This window comes from Eupeodes corollae, chromosome 3 (assembly GCF_945859685.1).
Source record: "Eupeodes corollae chromosome 3, idEupCoro1.1, whole genome shotgun sequence".
In the NCBI taxonomy this organism is placed as follows: domain Eukaryota; kingdom Metazoa; phylum Arthropoda; class Insecta; order Diptera; family Syrphidae; genus Eupeodes; species Eupeodes corollae.
In genome coordinates, this window is record NC_079149.1 from 54,642,739 (window position 1) to 54,665,472 (window position 22,734).

The 22,734-nt window shown below is 30.8% G+C and overlaps 1 protein-coding gene across 1 annotated transcript; it reads left to right on the forward strand.

Moving 5' to 3' along the window:
• The first annotated feature begins 6,009 nt into the window (after window positions 1-6,009).
• On the forward strand, window positions 6,010-17,183 carry LOC129950105 (extracellular superoxide dismutase [Cu-Zn]). The gene is made up of 5 exons (XM_056061921.1): window positions 6,010-6,134; window positions 12,937-13,013; window positions 13,118-13,333; window positions 16,198-16,448; window positions 16,893-17,183. The coding sequence occupies exons 2-5, from the start codon at window positions 12,951-12,953 to the stop codon at window positions 16,996-16,998; spliced, it is 636 nt and encodes a 211-aa protein (XP_055917896.1). The 5' UTR covers window positions 6,010-6,134; window positions 12,937-12,950; the 3' UTR covers window positions 16,999-17,183.
• Window positions 17,184-22,734: the final 5,551 nt, after the last annotated feature.

The following is a 22,734-nucleotide window of genomic DNA, read 5'->3' on the forward strand; positions in this document are numbered from 1 at the left end:
CAGGGGTTGTAATTAAAAAAAATTCTTCATGAATTTACACAGGCTCATAAGAGTAAGGTTTTATCGAAATATAAAGAATTTGGTCGAATTCGAACTAAAGCCGTCAAAAATCTAACTTGATTGCCAGATACACAACATTTATGACAAGAGCTATGAACCGGGCCAAGGAAAAAGGTTAATAGAGACCTTTATAATTCCGAATTTTGGGAGTCCTATTAAGTAACGTAAAGTTTCCCTAGTACCTTTAGGAAAAGACCCTTATAATTTTGTCATACATTTCTTAAGAACCAAAAACGTCCTTCGAGACCCAAAGTATGGTTATTGGAAACTTTTGTTAAACTTATTTTTCATAAGTTTTTAAATAATGCAGTTCATCGAAACTAAATAAATATAAATATCAATAAAAAGTGATTACATTAGTCAATACGGTTGCGGATAAATAAGTTACACTTTTACGAAAAGTAGATGGGTAGCTTTTAAATTTGAATATATAGTTATAATCGAAGCTCGGATCCGCAATTAGCACTTAAAATGTACTAAAAGCCGTACTTTTAAAACTTATAAAGCAATACATTGAAGTTTTGGTCAATATAAAACTTTATGTAAAAGATCAGATATACTTTTCAAAGTAAACAGACAATGTATTTTAAATAAGCTTTAAAAAATAGTTTATGGTTGAGCATTTTCAAAGGGGAATAATTTACGAAGCACTTAAACATTTAAATATGTAGGTATTATTTGGTTTGTCTGACAGAAAAAAAAACTTAATTTTGTTGAAAAGTGTTATTGATTTGTTAAGTGCTTTGTGATAGTGCCCTTTGAAATTTACGGCCGAGCATTTACAGAATATTTTGATTTTGAGTTTCGGACCGCATTAAAGATTTAAATCACATTGCATTTAGAATGAACAAAAGTAAAAAACCTGGGATGGGATCGACACTGATAACTTCATATTAGTGCACCTGCAAATTATATTTTTGTAAAAAAACAATCTTATATTTAAGGAACTTCAAAAAATATACAATACAAAATTAAAGTTTAAGCTGTCAAGAATTTTACCAAATGTTAACAATAAAAGCATGGATGGCGGCGGTCAAAGTGCCTACCTCATCGAGTCAATGGAAAATTAGGTCATTAACGAATGGTAAATGACACCAAGATTACAAAACCGCTGGTTGGACAGACTTTTTCCGGGCCTTTTGGCCGAAAAATGGCTACTTCTTGTTGCGTTTTTTGGTGTTGGGGTATACCATCAGGTCAATGGAAAATTAAAATATTAGTTGTTAGAGATCAGGTGGTAGATTTAAAATCATATGGTCGGACAGACACAATCCGGGACCAACCCTTTGTCCGACCATCTCAAAAAACGGTATTTTTGGTGTTGACCTACCTCATCGGATCAATGGACAAATGGGGTATCAAATGAAAGCTTGGACCGTCTACTTCAAGAATCTAATGGTCGGACAAACTTTTCAAGGGCCAAACATACGTTCGACCGCCTTTTCCCCAAAAAAATGCTTGCATCGTTTTTCATCGTTTTTCAACTCATTATCAAACATTTTTAAGTCAAATAAATAAAAATTTGTATCAGATAAAAGCTAACATTGTCACCTAAATAAATTATATAAAAAAAGTTCTAATAAAAATTACATAAAGCCATAACAAAATCTATTGATCATTTTTTTTCTTAGGAAATTGCATTTTTTTATAAATTAAATAAATGACATACTTACCGACGAACTATCTACATACTTCCAGCAGGGAAAAGTTAATCCAACTTATTAATTAAATGTTGCACATATGTACTATGTCTATATTATTTACATTATATTTCAAATATAAGATGAATTCAATATTTCTAGTTAAAAATAAGTTAAAATTAGCTGGAAGCCATAATCTCAAAGTTTTAAAAAGATATTAGAGTCGAAAATCAATTTTGACCAAGTTATTTTAAATTTTTATTTTTTGTAAAAAACGGTCTATTCGATTTTGCTCAAAATTTTACTGAATTTTGAAAACAATATTTTTTAAGAGATAAAAGTAGATCAAAGCTAATATCCCAAAATTTTGAAAAGAAAGTCAATTGTTACCAACTTTTATTATTTTTTTTGTTTAGATTTTTATTTTTCTCAAGATTTGATTGAATGTTGAAAACAAAATTTCTTATGATCTTAAATTAGTTAAAAGCCATAATATCAATTTTTTAAAAAGATATTTGAGTTGAAATCAATTTTGACCAACTTTTTTAAATTTTCTTTAAAGTTTTTATTTTTTTGTAAAAAAAAAATGTTAATTGGATTTTCCTGATATTTTACTGAATATTGACAACAATATTTTTAAATAAATAAAAGTAGTTTAAAGCCAATATCTCAAAGTTTTGAAAAGATATTTGAGCCGAAAATCATATTTTTACCAACTTTGAGTAATGTTTTTTTTAGGATGTTATTTTTTATAAAAAAAATATCAATTTGATTTTTTTATAAAAAAAATATCAATTTGATTTTTCTCAAAATTTTACCAGATGTTAAAAAGTTTATTTTTCGTTGCACACAATTTTTTTGGAGATAAAATCACTTTTGCATTCGTGAAATTTTTGAGGTGACAATTGGATTAAAAAAAAACAAAATGTTCACCTTTTTCTTAACAAAATTTGAAGTCCACTTCTGGTTCTTGAGCTATGGACAATGAAAAAACGTCACAAACGCACGGACGTACTGACGTACGTACACACAAACGCATAGACATCTTTCTAAAAATCTTTTATTTCTACTCTAGGGACCTTAAAACGTCGAGAAATGCCAAAATGTTTAATTTGACAAATCGGACCCATTACAATAACTTACTATGGGAAGTTAAAAAGTGGTTTGTGGAGATGTGATCTCTGAACGACTGAAATACAGTCTCTCATTCCACCTTCCCAATCATTGTAGCGTGTTCTAGGTGGAGCTTTTGGCGATAAAAGAAAAATTGTTCGGCTTAAAGAAAACGTGATATCAACATTTGATATTTGTATTTTCTCAGATAGTCAAGCCGCTATCAAATCTCTGGACTCTGTCTCTACAAACTCTATAACAGTCCTTAAGTGTCCTCAATATTCATGTGGTATCATAATGGGCTATTAAACTGGCCTAAGTGTATCCTACTCCCTCACGGACACTAACTTTAACCTAACCTAACCTAATGTAAAAAACGAAGCAATTCTTTTCGCTTGAAGAATGTTTTTAAAGAAGTTTGAGATACTTTTCTAATGAAAATATAGAAATCAATCGGACGTGAGTTAAGCTCCTCTTTGACAAAAACACTTCCAGATTCAAGATTGCATTTTAAAACAAAAAAACTAAGCTAAGACACGTCACTTGAAGAATATTCATAGGTATGCACTTGCCACTTATAGTAGCATTTTACAAATTCTTATTCTTACATAATTATCAATTATTTAGAACGTACGTGTTAGAAACATCATTCAAAGTTCTAGCCTTGTACAGCAATAAAAGTGATACAAATGTTCGAAGATGTTTTAATTAGAATCATTAATATTAAGTCCAAGTGCAAACTTATCAGGAATCTAAATTAAATCATCCATATTAAATGTTTTGAAAAATATATATGGTCGTACTCATACTCATTCTAACCAATTATATTTAGTTAACTGCTTAAGACTTTCTTATCTTGGTTTCATTTAATTGTTTATAATTTCCATATCGTCTAACAAAACTATGAAGACAAAATGTTAAAAAAAATAAGTTTTGAACACATTTTTATAATACTAAAAGTTGGGATTTAAAAATGTCTATGGTAGGTATTTGGAAGATAAGGTCAATGTTCAATGTTTTAAAAAATATAAACAAATTATTGAATATCAAAAGCAGCTAATTTTCACACTTGGCAGGTTGAGATGACATAAGATAGTTGAAAGTAAGGCAAGTTTTAGAATCTGATTGGTCAGCTGCCAAAAACTTGCCTTTCAAATAAGCAAACTTTATTGGAAAGTAGATTTGAAAGTTAGACAACTCTTTTATTTATTTATTTTCTGTACAATTCCATTTTATGTTTAATTAAAAAGGTTTTCTTGTCGAGATGGACTTGTAGCTTCCCTGAGAAGTTTGTTTGCAGACAATTATGTTTTAAGCAATTTTTGAAATATCAACTAAAATTAAAGGTTGGTTCCGAATTTTAAGTTTATGACACTTTACCAACTAACTAAGCCAGAAAATCAAACATAATATATTCTCTATAATTCAAATATCTTGGTATAATTATTATAACAATTGCAAATTAAAATGTTTACAACTGTGCGTAAACAGCTATCTCCTGCAACCATAATGTTTAAGCCCGAAATAGGATTTGGTGTAGGTTTAAAAATCTATAAAAAATGAGCCAGTAGTCCAAGAGAATTTTTCTGGGGCTTTGGCTTAGATGGGCTATTAGTGCATAATGTATTTAGCCCACTCAAATGTTTTATGGACTATCTCAATATCCTCATAACGTCTTTTTCAAGTTTTAAACAAATGTATCACTCAATGGCATGTCCTTAAAAAACACACTCAACTATATATAGTAAGTGAGTCCTAAATTTAAATTGACAATACTTATCAAAGCCGAGTCTATAGGAAGATAAAATTGTCGTTCTTATTTGATTATATCGAACCACATCAACTTCAAGTTGACCTTGTTCATTTTGTTTATGTTTATATAGAGTCTGAACTCAAACGACCTTTTTTGCATACCCCTACTTACCTTTTTTCTTTTAGAGATGGCGCCAGTTGTAGAAAAATATTATATTACAATCCAAGAAACAACATGATGTAAAGAGATACCAATTTTTATTGCTTCAAAAGTACTTTATCTATATCTGAGCTCAATTTACTAACAAATATAAAAAGTGTAATATAAAACCACAAGAAAACAAACCAATACTTTTTTATTCACTTTCGATTGAGTTCTCCATGATCAATTACGTCACTACCCCTACTAACCGCTACTTTGCGATTATAACGATCATGATGTTGGGATAAATAAAGCAAAAGTTTATTCAAAAGTTTATGGACTGAAGTGAAGGGTTCGGATTTAGCGAAATATTGACTTAAAAAATCCATATTAGCTAATACTTATAGAAATTGACATCAAATAACTAAATTCGTCGCTATTTGATTTAAATCCATAAGATATGTAGACAACATTGGAAACCAGAATTCAAAGTACTAATTAACAGGGAATTTTGAAGTCAGAACATAAGTTGGTGCTTCTTAGCACGTATATATATGGCACAAACTTGTGGTGTTTTTTTTTTTTGACGTATGGTTTTTAATTTGGCAATACTCTTTTTTTTAATTTGTTCTATTTAACAGTTGTGAGTTGATTTATGCTCAGTTACTCCTAGAGACAATTTTCAAATCGTGAACATTTTTTACCAAAATATGGCTACGAATTCAATCGAAAGTGAACAATCAATAATCAATAAAGGAAACTTTTCGAGATCTTGTGATATACGAGTAATACCGCTGAAATATTTTTAATGGGGATATGTGAAGTTGCTTGTCTGCGCAGATAAGACCGAAATGATTAGCGGTTAGGAAGAGAATATTTGGCGTGTTATTGTTGACGTTGACACACGACCCCATAAGGATTAAAAAAACAACCTTATCTTTCATTTCGTACTTTAAAATTCTGTTTACTACGAAAGATAATTAAGAAATTATGTATTTTCTTTTATCAATTAAACTTAAGAGAATATAAAAAAACTTAATTTTGGAATACACTGAGCAACATCGCACGTTTTTATAATTTCTTAATTTATATTGAATTACAAAACAGCTAACTGTTTATATGAGTCTAATAAAACAATTACACTACAAATTCATCGCATTGTTTAACATAATTTAAGAAATATTAATACGATATTAAACCGTAAGTGGAACTTTCAATAATACAGTTGAAATAAGGTGTACAATTCCGATCCCTAATACACATGATTAGGTATAGGTGGTTATAAACAAGTGAGAGTTTAAAGCTTAATCTTTGAAACTGAAATGATATGATCGTCAGTCTAACTTTGTTTTTCGTAGTGAATAGTCAGTTGTAATTATTAAATCAATAATTAAGTACATATTTCAAAATAAGCATATTCGACTTAAGTGAGTAAGAATTACGTACCTATATAAAAACATTTATGTGCCTGCATTAATAAAATAATGAATACACGTAGTTAAACATTATATTATTTTTGGACTACACTTAACACATGTAAATCCGAACTGTTTTAAAAATGCAAAATCAAACGGAGATTATATTTATAAGAAGAAAAACAATTTAATTTGATAACTGTGGTTAAGCTACCTATCCGGTTTTATTTTGGTAAACAGATTTCCGAAAATATTTTATAAAATACGAATGACTGGATTGCAAATCCGGAGTTATAGTGGTTTTCATATGTGATACACAATTTATTAAGATATAGGATATTTTTAGACTTTTAAAACCTAACGGAAATTAAAAAAATTAAATAATTTAAACTTAACATTTTATCTTAACTTTAAGAAGTCGACATTCGAAAAACAAATCAAACCATTGCTCCTAAAGTAGAATACCGTTATGTTGTACCTACATAAATTAAAAAACTGGAATGCACACATGTACATACGTACATACCTTACATAGCCAACATTCCAAATATATATAATATATATAAGCCGTATGCATGTAGGTACATAATGAAGAATGCATGGCTTGAAATACCAAAAAGCCAAACCTATACCTGTTCCCAAAATGAAAAATTTAATCGTGTTATTTATTGAAAACTTTGATGATATCAGGCACTAACATCATTCAAATAAGGATCCTTTTGCATCAACAGCATATCACGCAAGAATTGAAACAAAGGAATGGGTCTTTTTAATTTGTACATATAATATCTAAAAGTAATTCAAATTAAATAGAACAGTCCAAACCGTTTGTAAAGGGCTTAAAATTATTCAACAAAAAACTAAAAAAATCAAATAAAATGTTTGCTCACAAAATTTAAACCTCATAGAAGATTAAAAGATTAATAATAACCAAAACTGTCCTTGAAACATCATGAAATTTAATTATATTTAACTAAAAAAGGTTGGTTATAGCGATCATTAAAATAAAATTCTTAAATTACACAAATCACAGAAACTTTTTGATGTATGTCCTGACATAATAATAATAATAATAAATTTCCTTAACGAAAAAAAAAAATAAACAGGAACAAAAATTATATTAATTACACATTTAAACATTTTTTTTAAATCTTTAAACGATTTCCAATTGTTCAGTATATACTTTATAAATATATTATTTGAAGCTGGTATATTCTCTTTGAGAAGGCCATAATACTGTGTACAAAAGTACAAATTAAAGTTTTAATTACGAATAGTATTTTTATTTAAAAATTAAAAAGAAAAAAATATTTATAAAATAAGTTTTTATTAAAAAATTTAAATGCTTTTTAATTAATAAAATAACTCTAATTTATTACTTTTTTTTTGAAAAATATTTTTTTTTTTCAAATAATTTTTGTTTTTATAAAAAATTTGGTATTCGTTTTTTGATTTTTGACCAACAAAATGTAAGTGAAATAGTGTTATTCATAGCTTTAAAAACACTTTATAGTTTGGTTTGTAGGGGCAACGACAGACTGACAGAGGGACGGAATATGGAAACCCACTTTTTTCGAACATCTCTACCACCATTAGACATACTTGATTAAAATCTTGAGTTCAAAATATATTTTGATTTAAGTTTTTCAGAAATTTAATTAATTTTATTATTTTTATGTTTTGTTTTGTTTATTCACATCTCAGTCAAATATTATTAAAGAGTTTAAACCCGAAACCGTTTAAACAATAATTTTGAAGAAATTTAATTACATTCCAATACATGGACTTTGACTCCTTTTTTTAAAAAAGAAAATATGCATTTTTGTTCTTGAATTTTGTTTTTAGAAGTCCTAAAGTGTCAGCTGATTCTATTTCTGATTAAAATCGTCCAAATGGGGTAGATTTTCCGAAAGTACAAAATATCTTTAACTGAATCTTTAAAACTAATCACAACAAACAAACTGGTAGGAAAACCATTTGGTTAGCCCGTGTATGACCAGCTTTATAAAATTAATTAATGGTATAATATAAAATGTATAAACAATTTTAAAACATGGTCTTGCTTGAGGAAAAATTCCTAAAAAGTGTTTTGATTCTCCTTAAATGATCAAAAACTTACTATTACCATTAAAAAAATACTTTGATGTTTTGAACGAAACATACGAAAACTCTTTTGTTCAATAAATTGGTAATTATGTTAGTTATTTTTCAAACCGATATAAAAATGTGTGCAAGCAATATTACTAAGTCGCAGTTTAATACATTTGTTGTTAAGTTTTCAAAAATATAATACAAAACAATTCACATCATTTAATTTGCCATGTAGAATAATAAATATTATTAAAATGAATTCAAAATATTTCAAAGCGATTTACTACATTTATCGTCTTAAAGTTAAGTGGCGGATTTCTTCAATTGAAGGCCATAGTTAAAAAAAATTGAAAGTTATAATTCACACTTCAAACCAGAATAGATACTTAGTCATGAAAGCCCTTGAATTTTATCCATCAAATTAAATTTAGACTTCAAATATGACAATTCAAAGTTACGGGTATATAAAAAGGTACTTAAAAACGTAAAGTAAAAAAATATCCCTGCAATCTGAACAATTTTGATTGAATTAATAATAATACTTTTTTCACTGATTGGTTTCAATGGCCCCCTAAAGAAAAAAACCTAAAAAATCAGTGGATATTTATTTCATTGCTGATGGAGAACAATATCAGCTAACGTTTGCAGCGCCATATATTGTTTATAAACATTTCAAAGATGGCAGCTTCAGAGTCACAGCCGACAGGCCATATTTTTAAAGCATACTTAATTTCATTAAGTGATTCTAGGGCCTAAGAATCGTACTTATTGTGCTATTTTTTTAATCCACCACCGATACCGGCATCGACTGTTCTTATTGAACTTGATAATTAAAAACCACCTTGAACAATAAATTATTAACATATTTACATTCACTTTGGGGGAGAGTAACAATGACATCTTGGGAAACGATAAATGCACATATTTAGAATCATCATCGTGAATGACGTCTTGAAAGTGTAAGGAATTGTTATTGTTTATATCGGTAGCCACTTATCGCTATGTCGGCGTGACTATTAATTTATCTACAAAGTTATACACAGGTATCTTGAAATGATTTTACGTGCTCCGAGACTTATAGTGATAGGAAGGTATAAACATATTTTTGATTGGCACATGAACATGATTTAATAAAGTAGTAATTGAAATTTAGAATCACTTAGGAAATTAATTTCAATATAAACATTCTAATCAATGAACTTATAAAGGGTGTTTTGTTCTCCCTTGCAATAAATAAAAAACAAAGTTTTAATTAAAAACGAAAACGATGTACTACATTTAAATAACTCTTAATTTAATTTAGTTGTTAATTAAAAAACATATCAACAGGGATATATCTCCGAAAACAGTTAACAAATTACAATAAACTTGAAGACGTTTAATTGTGTTTACTCAAGAGATACCTTCACCGACAAGTTTTACAAGTTTTTGTTTATAATTATACAAAAACAAAGAATCATTTTTAAAGGTGGTTCGCCTATTGACCAATTTCACAATGTGGTGTTATCGTATGTTTCAGTCTAGTATAAAATTTACATTATAAACAAGAAGTTGTGGGCTGACGACCGATAGTGGTCGAAAAGTTTGTTTGTCTCATTTTTGTCCCAAATATTGATAATTTTCTTAAATTAGTCCCTAAAGAATTGAGTATTTGTAAACCTCAACAACATCTATTGCGTGCTTAATGTTGTCATTTTTAATTGATTGCAGATATATTTGACATTCATTGCGTACAAAATTGAATACAACGATATAAAAGGTTTTCCAATTAAAGGTTTTATCTTAGATATCCTGTTATTTAAGAACCAGGTAGTTTTAAGGCTTTTATTTTCAGATACTTCAAACACTGATTTGTTTCAAAATGAAATTTCTTTTTATTAAATCCGTACAATTCAGATGATGCAAGAGTAAATGTTCTATGACGAAACTCACCCAAAAAACTACTTATGAACATCAATTATTTTTTAGTTTTGAACCTCAGTTCTCATCATTCAATTTAACTAAAATCCACAAAAAATAATGGATCTTAATAACGCTTGGCTGATCTTTTTGCAGTCGTTGTGTCGTCTACACGATCTTCAACTTGACACATTATTATTTTTTAGAATACAAGATGAGCGTCTATATTAGATAAAGTTTAATCAATAAAATGAATCAACGTCAGAGCTATTTACTTAAATTAAAGCACGTGTACAATCAAATTCTATGATTTCTTGCATCGTTCTAGTCAATATGTTTTTTTTTTTAAAACAATTAATATAAAATGTGTGCTTGATATGCTATACCCATAATATTAAAGAGTATTCACTAAAGGTGCTTTAGCACTCTATTCATATTGCGATATTAAAGCTTAATGCATAGGTATCACGGGCATCATTTCCACCATGACCCACTTTATGTAACTTAATTTTTCAGTTATGATTCAATTCAATTGCCGACTTATTCACTGATGGGTACGTTCGTCAACGTCGTCAAATATAGAACATACAAAAACTGCGAGATACATAGATCTCAATGAAATCTGTCAGTTCTGATACCTATAGTAAAAATTGCATGTGACTTGATAAATCACACGATTATTGCCAACATGACGGGATTTTAATTTTATCACACCTCGATTTATAAATCACGTAAACTTAGTATCGTTTTTAAATCAACATTTAATTTGGTTTATCAGTCAATGGACAAAAGATAAAAATGTGAGAAAAGATATTAAACAAAATTAGGCTATCACTGTTTCTTAGAATAAAAAAAGCTACAATCAATTTGTGTGAATTTGTTTGTATTAGAAAATTTTTATTAATTTACAATATTTAAAAAATAACTTAACTAACCTTTTTCTTTCAAGTTTTCTGATACCAGCATAAATTTGTAACAAATAAATAAAAACAAATGATAGAAACATAACCTCTGCATTTCTAATCGATCCGGTTTGTCGAATTGAACATTTTTGAAATTTCTGTTTCAAGATCCCTAGAATCCAAATCAAAGGTTTTTCCAACTGTTTGCGTGTGTACGTACGTACGTTTGTACGTCCGTACGGTATCCATTATCCGTACGTTCGGTTACCTTTATTCGTCGATCAATACTAATAATACAAAAGTAAATTGCGCAACAGCTCGTAGGAGGAGGATTTGTCATTTAGTTACTATAGGCAGTAATACTAAACAAAACTTTTAGGTGAAACAGGCAGGGATTGAATCCAAGACCTCTGCCATTACAGTCATATACACACTTACCAGCTCGCCACGGGTGCTACAAAGAAGAGAAGAGATATCGAGTTAAAATACATTTTATTTTATATATATGGTTTTCTTAAAGTAATTTCTAAGAAAGAGAAGAATTTGATTGACCTCGAATATCTCTCGAACCAATGACCCGAAATAGTATCGATTCGAAAGAAAAAATCAACAGATTTTATCACCTCGAATATTTTGCGAATAAAACATACTGTTCCAAAATAGTTTAATGCATGGAAGAATATCGTTTTGGCATCTGGTAAAATTTTTAGGAAAAAAGAAGGGACAGTTTTTTTTAAACAAATAATAAAAACCTACAAGAAATATAACTAAAAGTTGGTAATGATTGATTTTCGATTCGAAAAGCTTGGCAAAAATTTAGGATACAAGCTTGAAACTAATTTGTTATTATATATTACTTTTTTATGAAAAAAACTTTTGATAACATTTTTAGTAAAAAATTGATAACAATTTGATTTTTGGCTCCAATATCTCGAAAATTAATGAAGGAATTCACTTCAAAATTATTTCATCAATCAGGTTCTATCATTCAAAATATAGATAAATCATTTTGGAGCATCCTGAAGTATTTTTAACGCTATAGAACCTCTTGTGCTAGAAAAAGATGCTTGTAATGAAGATCTATTATTCTAGATATATATAAGTCAGTTTGAAGCATCCTGAAGGATTTTTGATGCTCTAGGCGAAAATCAAAACACACCCAAAACCATCACCTGATCCTTTCTCAGTCCCCAAAATCGATGAAGAGTTAAAAAAGGATACTTCACTTGTACTACGAAAAAGTGCTACTAGATCCAGCATTTTGGCAGTACTTTCCCTTGCAAACATAAATCAGCGTTTAGACGTGGTTTGTTTTTTTCTTTTTATTTTTCATTTTATAAGTCGTATAATTTTAGATTTGTTTATTTAGATTAAACCACTACCATAACACAAAACTTTAAAAGACCGTTTGAGAACTGAGAAACTCAAATCCTGAAAACAATCCTAAATTCTATAATCAGATCGACTTGTAATTTCAAATAATATGGACATACAAAATTTCATCCAAATCTTTTCGCGTGCCTTTTAGCGTATATGTTTTTGCTATCTTTTAAAATTCTCAGACGGCAACATTATTATCGCAAATCTCACCTTTGATATCAAGCAGTGTTTGGCTATTAAAAGTAGTGTTACTGTGAATAGACTGACTGTCTGCTTCCCCTTCGAGGGCTTGGGGTTGAGATTTGACGACGATGACGTTGATTGTGCTTAAGTGGTGCCGAGCCGACACGATCTCTAAAAATCATGATGTTGTTTTATTAAGTAAGATAGACTCGTTTTCATTGAAGCTCTAAGCATGGCTGATGTAGTAGTTAAGTGAATGATCCTACACTTTTTTAAAAACATCAAAACTATTTCATAATAACATCACCAGAGATTTGATATTTGATTTTGTATTTATTTATTTATATTTTTTTCCTTAGCTACACTAAATAACATGGTGTCTGTACAATTTGTGGTGGCAGTTTTGGCCTTTGGTGCTGTAGCAGCTTTAGCTGAGGTAATTTCCGTGATAAATACATAAATAGTCATTTATCTGTTATTAATTAATGCATTTATGGACATATTTATATATTTTTTATTTTTTTGTTTAAAATTTAACAGAAACAAACACCAATTGTTGCTATTGCTAGCATTCAAGGAAGCGAAGGGAAAGTCAAAGGCAATGTTACCTTCACACAAAACGCCTGCGGTGAAAATGTTTATATTCGAGTCTTAATAACCGGATTGACACCTGGAAAGCATGGATTCCATGTCCATGAGAAAGGAGATTTGACAAATGGGTGCGCTAGTACTGGAGGACATTACAATCCCGACAAGGTAAGTTCAGCTGTGAAGTGGGGAATAAGTTTGTGTGTGCATAAAGTTTACGTGGAATGATTTATAGTGTTGACATAAATGAAATTCTAATAGGTTGGTTATATGTAGATAGGTATTGAAGTTTAATATACTCAAAATTCGATGTTTTTGGTCAATGTTATAAATAACCATTAACAAACTCTGTCTTACGATGAAAATGAAGATCTGTTTGCCAAGAAAGAAAACACTTTGGTGCCATAATCTCAGTCTAGTCGAAGAGTCTAAAAAATGCTGAAAACAAGAAAGAAAGGTTCAAAAGTAGAAAGGTTCTAAAGGTTAATTAACTATAAGACTATGCTTTTTAACCACTACCTTACCATTCACAGGAACTATTTGCAAAATCTTTTTGTGTGCTTCAGTTTGGTTTAAAAAAGGCATTGTTTGGGCTACGCACAAATGGTTTTATTCTGATACTAACTTTTTTTCAGGATTTCGAGCAGGAGCAGCTTTAAGTGTCAAACTTAACTATGACACAAAAACAATCTTTTAGATGGCCGAACATGTTTAGCGAAAAATTATCAACCATTACAATAAGAACCCGTTATAACCAAAGTTGTGGATATTTCAATTGTGTAAGGTTTTAGCTTACAGCATACAGGTTTTTTACTCAAAGGTACAAACAAGAGGAGGGACTGGATGATAAACAGAGTCATTAAATTAAATCATGTATCTGTCTGAACGGATGGTTTCAAAATAAGTGAGGCTGTAAGGGTGACATCTTTTCATGTAATCCTGCCCTAGAAAGACCAATAAAGTTTCCAAATTACTTCAGTGTATTTCAAGCAGAAGTATTGGAGGCTTCTGAAGCCGATAAGGATTTGTCCATATCTGCCAATGTCACAAAGTCCAGACTGGCATAACAATGCCGTAGGAGGGAAACCAACTCGGTTATCCTCTGTGTTGGGGCTCATTAAACTGTGACATTGACGGTACACACGGGTCACATACAACTTATTAGGTACCAACGTGAACAGAATGGGTAGTGGCTCATCTGATTTTCATATGTACAGGATGTGAGGGCGAGGAGCTGTAGGAAGATACTTCCACTTTCTATGCAAATGACCAACCCTAGCCAAACGAAGAATGACAACAATAGTAAATTACTTTTTAGACTACTTATGCGACCTTTTGTCCTTGCCATCTAGGGGCATTCTTCCCTCAACCTTCATTTCCTTCACCTGGGGATTACAATGGATCGAAGTGAAACGTTTTCTTGAACTGTACAGATGCATAACCCGATACAACCTAACCTAACCTAGCTTAGAGCATTTTAGCCAAAGCCAAAGATCGGTATACTTGTGTACGACTTTTATTTTTACAAATTTATTGTCAAAAATGCTTCTTTTTTCCCTTTATTTCTTATGAGATGATTGTCATTTTCGTTAAAAACTTTTAGCTTTCAACTTTTTACAGGGATTTGTTACTTATAGATTTTTCATAATCGGCTAAAGAAGGAAAGAATGACTATTTGTTGGTTTGATTGTTCTTCATTGTTTACCTCAAAGCATTGTTGTAAGACAATAACGTAAAGGAATTCAATTAAGAAGTTTGTCATTTTATACTATGGTGCTTGGGCTTGCATAACGACATGCTAATTTTATAAAAATATTATCGAAACGTGATGAATGTGATTATTCAGAACCATTTATTTGCAACAAGCTACAAAATGTTAAATAGATAACATTTTAACATACATAGTTTTTTTTTAGATTAAATGGAAAGAAGACAAAAGACGCTTTGATTATCTTCTACCAGAGGGACAACTAAAGTTTTCTTTACAATTTAAATAAAAAAGTGGAAATCTTTATAAAAACGTTTAAACGTATTCTTAAATTTCTAAAATAATTTATCCACAATTATGTTTCTAAAATATAAGCCCCGATTGATGTAGTTTTAGGGGTCTGTTAATTTGGTGCCATTAAGAATGTTATACATTTAGTTGTTTAATAAATAAAGGGTGATTTCTTAAAAGCTATATGAAAGTTTTTCCAAAAAAAAACATATAATTTAAAAAAATGCATGAAATCTTTATTTGACTCAATTTCCAACATTTCGGCCGGTATCTCACGAATAAATACTTTAACGTTGTCTTTCAATGACTCAATTGAATTGGGCTTAGCTGTATAGACATGAGCTTTAACATAGCTCACAAAAATAGTCTAAAGGTGTTAAATCGACGCTTGTTCTTCGATTTCTGCATAGTATGGAAGAATTCTTCTGCAAAAATGGTTTACTTAATAGTACAATCTGAAAAATGTGCACTTAATTTGTTTTCGATTTCGTCACTACTTCAAATATCAGCTATACCCAAGAGCAATTCATTCAGTCCCAAATTTAGCTATTAACGAATCCATTATTAGCTCATACAATATTCATAATGTTTTTACGAACAATGAACATAATCATTTATAATGTATGAAGGTTCCAATTTTTATAGCACAAAAAAGGACGAGGACGCTTTCATTTATCAAATTATGTACTTACTTGTAAAGTAATTGCCAAACATTCATCAGACTAAGAAAAACCTTCAAGTTATAATTTGTATGAGAAATATTAAACCAACCTAGTACATAGTGCCGCTGTTTGCCAACAAGTCTAAAAAGTTCCCTGTCGTTTTGTGCAGTGTTGACAAAAGCACAAAGCACCCCAAGGGGTATCTAATGTACTTAGTGGAAATTCATAATTTATTATATTTACCCCAAAAATTCTCATTACCCATAAGAAAATGAATCAGGTGAAAATCCAAAAAAAAAAACATGTAAATTAAACAAATTTGTTTATTACAATACTTTTGATTAATTATTTGTATGTCTTTATTTCCGCAGATGGACCATGGAGCGCCCGAGGACGAAGTACGTCACGTGGGAGATTTGGGCAATGTTATGGCCGATGAGTCAGGCACAGTCGACACAACCCTTACCGACCACCTCATCACATTGACAGGCAAACAGTCCATCATCGGACGTGGTCTTGTAATCCATGAAGGAGTCGACGATTTGGGCAAAACAAAACATCCTGACTCAAAGAAAACCGGAAATGCTGGTGGTCGTGCTGGTTGTGCTGTAATCGGACTCAAGTAAAAAGCTACCTCTTCCTGTGTACTTCTTATATTTTAATGTCTTATGTCCTTGTGTCAAATTTTGATTTGTTGATTTGTGTGTTTAACTTCTGTGTTAATGTTTAAGTATGTTTTGTGTCTCTATATTTATGTATATGATGCGGGGTGTGTATAATTTTGTCTTATACTATTTAGGTATCATTCAAAAGCTTTTTTCTAGCACTTTGCACACATTCAATTCATTTCAATCAAATATATTTGAAAATAAGAAATTACGCATTATATTAATTAATTAATATTAATCACTGATACTTATCATGCCTTAAGTGTTTGACAAAACAAAAAATTCTCACATCAATAATTACCTTTGTTTATTTCTTTGGGACTAATAAATATTTCGGGTGTTATTGTAACAATGAAAATTTGTATTTTCTTTTTTATTGATTGTTATTGTTTGTTTAGATCGGACATTGATGAATTACCCTGCAGTGCATCGGACTCAATACACGGATGGAGAAATGCATTCTTTATGGTTGTAGTTGTTTCGGTCCTTAAGACTTTCCTATAAACTTCGAGCAGAAAAGTATCTCAAACGATTGTTTTTTTTTTGTTGAACATCAGAAAAAGTTATTGCAATTATGTTGGTATTAATTTCGATCAACTGCGTTGATTCGATTCTATTTTTATATATATTTATATAATAATCACAGAAATGAATTATTACATAATAAATTCAAAGTATTAATTGTTAAACATGTAAATATTTTTTTTTAAGATATCATCGATATTTATATAAAATTAAATAAATTAGGTGAAACAACAATCCTTTGAAAACTAGGGCCAAGTGATTTACAATTCTCAACCATTTCTGTGTACTGTTGTCAGGTATGGACCTAAAGCTTTGAGCCGAATTCGAACAGCTAATTTCGGAAAGCACTTCGTATGACAAGAATTACTATGGGAGTATTTTTTCAATTCTTCGATACAAGCAGTACCTGTGAAAAGAAATTTTAGATGGCACAGACAGGGAATGAGAACTCTGACATGATAGTCCAACTCACTAACGACCATGCCATGGGTTCTATAGATATTTATGTTTTAAAATAAAAAAAAAAACTTTTAAAAACTTTCATTCTTATTTAAAACATTTAAGCAGTTAAGCTATAAGAAGTTAAGCACAAACTGGTTAATTTTTATTCAATCAAAGGTTATTTTGAAATTGACAACACTGTTATCCGCTCCAAATCTTGATAACAATTCAGTATCATATTTCCAAAGAACAATATGAGTCGTTCTGCGCCTGAACAACGTCGGGAATTATCGACAACTTACATATTTCCAAAGTGAGTTCCGTGTAGATCAAACGGTGTGTTTTTTGAAAAGAGGTTTTGCCTGCAACGAAGCGGTCACCGCTTCAGCTGTACTTATTATTATTATTATTATTATTATTATTATTATTATTATTATTATTATTATTATTATTATTATTATTATTATTATTATTATTATTATTATTATTATTATTATTATTATTATTATTATTATTATTATTATTATTATTATTATTATTATTATTATTATTATTATTATTATTATTATTATTATTATTATTATTATTATTATTATTATTATTATTATTATAATTTATTGAAAGCATAATAAAATTCTACTTACAATAATTTAATAAAGCGTTAGCTACCAGGGCTTTTCGCTTTTTGAAAAAATTCAAGTTTTAAATTAAATATTCTAAGTTAAGTTCAACTAAAATTACGTGAATAAGTTTTATGTTATCTTTAGATATAGTTGATAAAAGTTCTGTTAAGGGTTTTCCGGATGTATTCCTTGATATTCTGTCGATGTAGTCACATTGTAGCATATGAGATATGGTGAGGGGTGTGGTGGGCGAACAAAAGTTGCATGATGAAGGAGGTTGCTTTGAATTAACATGCTCGTGAGTAATCTTTGTATGTCCCATTCTTAGCCGAATATAATTTTTGGTCCAAGATGAAGGTATGTCGCTAGGGTAAAGTGCTCTGTCTGCGTTTGGGTTGATCTTGGAATAGTGATGACGATACTCAAGCCAAGAGATTTTTAAGTTAGATCTCATCGTCGCATTGCAGTGTTTTTTAAAGTCTTTGGAATTGAAAAAATAGAAATTGAAAAGTGGCTCTTTATGAGCCTTTTTGGCTGCTAGGTCAGCGAGAACGTTGCCAGCGATGTCCATGTGTCCTGGAACCCAGGCAATTTTAAGGTTTTTCCTTTTTTCAATAAGTTTGTCACGTATGACAAGAATTATAGTAGAATAGTTGTTGATGTTTTTGATAGCATTAATGGTTGATAAACTGTCAGTGAAAATGACAGTTTTTTTTGTTTTTGGCGGATTCGATTGCTTTAAGTAGTGCAAATGCTTCAGCTGTAAAGATTCATCAGGGGTTTTGCAGTAACCCTTTGGTGATGATAATGCCGTTTTCATTGACAACTGCGAAAGATGTTCCGTCTATGGTCTTAGATGCATCAGAAAATAAAAATTGCCATCCCTGTTTCTTATATTGCTCTGATGTTTCTTGAAATAGGGATTGATATATAGCTTTATTGTTGCTAGACTTAGGATAGATGTTAAAAATAGGAACAATGGCTTCGCAATGAAAATACCAAGGTGGGTATTTGCATATTTGTTTTCTGGAAGTGATGATAGGTGTGTCAAAGTTAGGTACATGATTGATGGCATTTATTTTGGTATTTTTTTCCTTTTTAATATCTTGATAGCATCGTCTTGGATTGGTGATGAGAATGGTGAGTTGATTTTTTGTAAAATTTGCCATGTGAGGAGATCGATTCTATCTAACAAGTTTGGAAGTCCAGTTTCAACTACAATGTTTTTAATCGGTGTTGTACGGAAGGCGCCAATGCTGGTTCGAATTGCTGCATGATATGGTGTAGAGATAAAATTCAAAACTGGTTTGGAACATTTTCCATAAATCGGAAGCCCATAATCAATTTTAGAAAGAATAATGGAACGAATAATTGAGATAATAGTTTTAATACTGCAGTTAAATTTTTTTGAACTTAAAAGCTTTATCAAGTTAACCCTGGTAGTAAGGCATTTCTTAATATATAAACAATGTTCCTTAAATCTATAACTAGAATCAAATAATAATCCAAGAATTTTTGAGTAATTAACATTTTTTATAATAATATTATAGATTTTTGACATTTATGTTTACGACAAATATGTAAAATTTCACATTTGGCTGTTGAAATAATTGATCCTGAAAAATTACCCCAATTGGATAAATCTGAAATTAAATTTGAGAAAGTTGAAGATAATTCTGTGAGGTTTTTATGTTTTGAAAACAAAATCAGATCGTCAGCATAAAGGATGTGGTTGAATTCAGGATAGATATCAACGATTTTGTTTATCTCATTAAATGCGACAATAAATAAAACCACTGACAAGGGAGATCCTTGCGGGATACCATTAGCTAAACAATGGATAGGTGAATGAACTAAATTGGTTCTTATTCGAAATTTTCGATTTGTAAGGAATGATTTGACATAATTTATAATTTTAGGACCAAGTTTCCAGTCAATTAGCTGTTTAAGTATTATGTGTGGACCGATCTTGTCAAAAGCTTGGGTGAAATCAATAGATAAGATGGTTGTGTGATTTTTTTTCAGGAAGACTTGACGAAATAAAAAAGTCGAGATGCAGGAGTGCGTCGATGGTACTTCTACCTTTTTTAAAAGCGAATTGATTTTTATCTATGAATTTGTCTTTTTCGATGAGCCAGAATATGCGTTTTGAAATAATTTTATCTAATATTTTGGAAGGACAAGGCAGTAGTGATATGGGTCGGAACCCAGCTACAGTGGAATGGTCTTTGTTTGGTTTTGGTATCGGAACAATTGTTGCCACTTTCCATGCCTGAGGTATAATGCCTTTGTCTAGAATGGTGTTGTAAAAGAAAAGAAGTTTTAATTTAAAACAAATCGGTGAATTATTGAGCATTGAGTATGAGATTCTGTCGAAACCTGGTGTTTTACCTTTCGATGCATGTAAACAAGCTTCGAGTTCTATCATAGAAATGGGGGTTTCAATCAATGAAGCAGAGGTAGATGGAGGGCCAGTATAGACAAAAGGGGTCAAATATTGAGTTTTAGCGTTTAAGTATTGGGGATGAAAATTAGAGTCACTTTGAGAATGTTCCCATGTTTTTGCAAAATGTGAGTTGATTTCAAATGGATTAGTCAGGTTCGCAGTATCGGTTTTGATAACCTTTATGGTGTGGGGGGAAAAGTTGCCTGAAAGACATTTTATATCAAACTACATTTTTTTTGGAGATGAGTTGATATTGATGCTGGATATGAATTTATTGAATGAATCAGCTTTTTCAATTTTTGCAGCTCTCCGAAATGTAGTGTTAGCCTTACGGTATGCAATGAGATTTTGTTGGGATGGAAATTTTTTGAAGTTTTTAAATAGAAATTGTTTGTTTTGTCGTAAGTTGTGGAGATGATGATTCCACCATGGGACAGTTTTTCTATGAGGTTTGTGTGATGATTGAGGGATGCTACAGTTGGCTGCAAAGCGGATTGCTCTAGTGATATTACCAGCTTCTCTGTTAATTTCAGTATAGGATGGTCTGACTGAGACCTGTTTTAATAGCGCTGTTTGGAATATTTCCCATTTAGCGTAGTCAGTAAGGTATTTTGGTTGGGATTTGGGAATATGGGGATTGTTGCCCGAAAGAAGAGTTGTTAAGATTGGGAAGTGATCACTTCCATGTAGGTCATCGACGACCTCCCAGGTTAAGTTAGGAGCTAGATGAGGAGAGGTAAGTGTTAAGTCAATATGGGAGAAGGTTCCGTGGGTAGATAGGTGGGTTGGACGGCCATCGTTTAGGATAATTAGTTTGTTGTTTGATATGAAGTTTTCGACCAACTTGCCTCGATTATTTATTGAGGGTGAACCCCAAGCGGGGTTCCAAGAATTAAAGTCTCCTGTAAGGATGATTGGAGTAGAAATATTTGAAATGATGGATTCAAGGTCCAGAGGATCAAATGTTTGGTTAGGTGGAATGTAAAGAGAAACAACTGTCAGTTTGAAGGACAATTCTATTTCAACAGCAATTGCAGAAATAGAAGAAGTAATGTCGATGAATTTATGGGGGATGTTTTTGTTCACAAGTAAACAAATACCCTGTTTGGAAGTTAAGTTGGAAGGAAGGTTGTGACATGAAACTGAATAATTTTTTGGTGGAAAGAAAGTTTGATTGTACTTAAGATGCGTTTCTTGAAGAGATATTATGCATGGGTTAAATTCATTTATGAGGATTTGGAGATTGTGAAGGTTATTGAAATAACCTTGTAAATTCCATTGAAGAATTTTAAGATCATGGGAGGCGGTGGAAGTGCCATTATTCACCGTACATCTAGGTGTACGGGTGGAATGGCGACTTTCATCTGATAAATGATTATTCCCGCGGCACGAGCAACGATGCGGACTCCCTCCAGTAAGGGGTGGACCCGCATCAATGCCCGGGCCGCGGGTTGAGAGTGGAACATTTGTTTTATTATGTGGAATCATAATTATCAATGTTCATCGGTGGATTTGTTTGTTTTAGTGATGATATTGATGTGGATTGAGAGTAATTTTTTTGTGTGGAGTAAATAGAAAGAGATTCGTTTTTGTCAAGAGAATTTTTAGTTGATTGAGTATTATTTGCCTTTTCAGAAATGTTAAGATTTGAGCTAGAAGAGTTTGTCTTTGTATTGATTGAGAGAGGATTTTGAAGTTCTGTTTTTGAGTTAGAAATTGAGTTGAGTGCTATGTTAGAGGTTGATGGGTTATTTTTCGTTTTGTTTTCTTGAAATTACATGTGTCGCAAGAAGCGGGATTTTTGCACCATTTTATGGTATGACCAAGTCGTTGACATTGCCGGCAACGCATTGGATTGGGAACATATTCGGTGATTTTTGTTTTGTACCAACCAATCTCAATAGTCTCTGGTATTTTAAATAAGTTAAAGGTAAATAACATAAGACCTGTCGGTTTGTTGTTGGTGTCTATTGTTTTGGTAAATTTATACACTTCGGTCACGTGTTGACTTCTTAGTTCTGAAATAATCTCGGTTTCTGGCAAATTAATTAAGCAGGGTGCGTAGGCAATGCCTTTTGAGGAATTGAGGTTGGAGTGGAGTTTTATATTAACGGGACAGGTCGAATCTAAAGCATTGGAATTAATAAATCTGTCGGCAATGTTTTGATCTTTTGTTAGGATTAGGATGGAACCGTCTCTAAGTTG

Excerpts from the sequence above, each read along its gene's own strand:
- LOC129950105 (XM_056061921.1), top strand. The coding sequence starts at position 12,951 with ATGGTGTCTGTACAATTTGTGGTGGCAGTTTTGGCCTTTGGTGCTGTA. Across the intron at positions 13,014-13,117 it reads CTGTAGCAGCTTTAGCTGAG|AAACAAACACCAATTGTTGC; the intron begins GTAATTTCCGTG and ends AAAATTTAACAG. Across the intron at positions 16,449-16,892 it reads TGTGCTGTAATCGGACTCAA|ATCGGACATTGATGAATTAC; the intron begins GTAAAAAGCTAC and ends TTGTTTGTTTAG.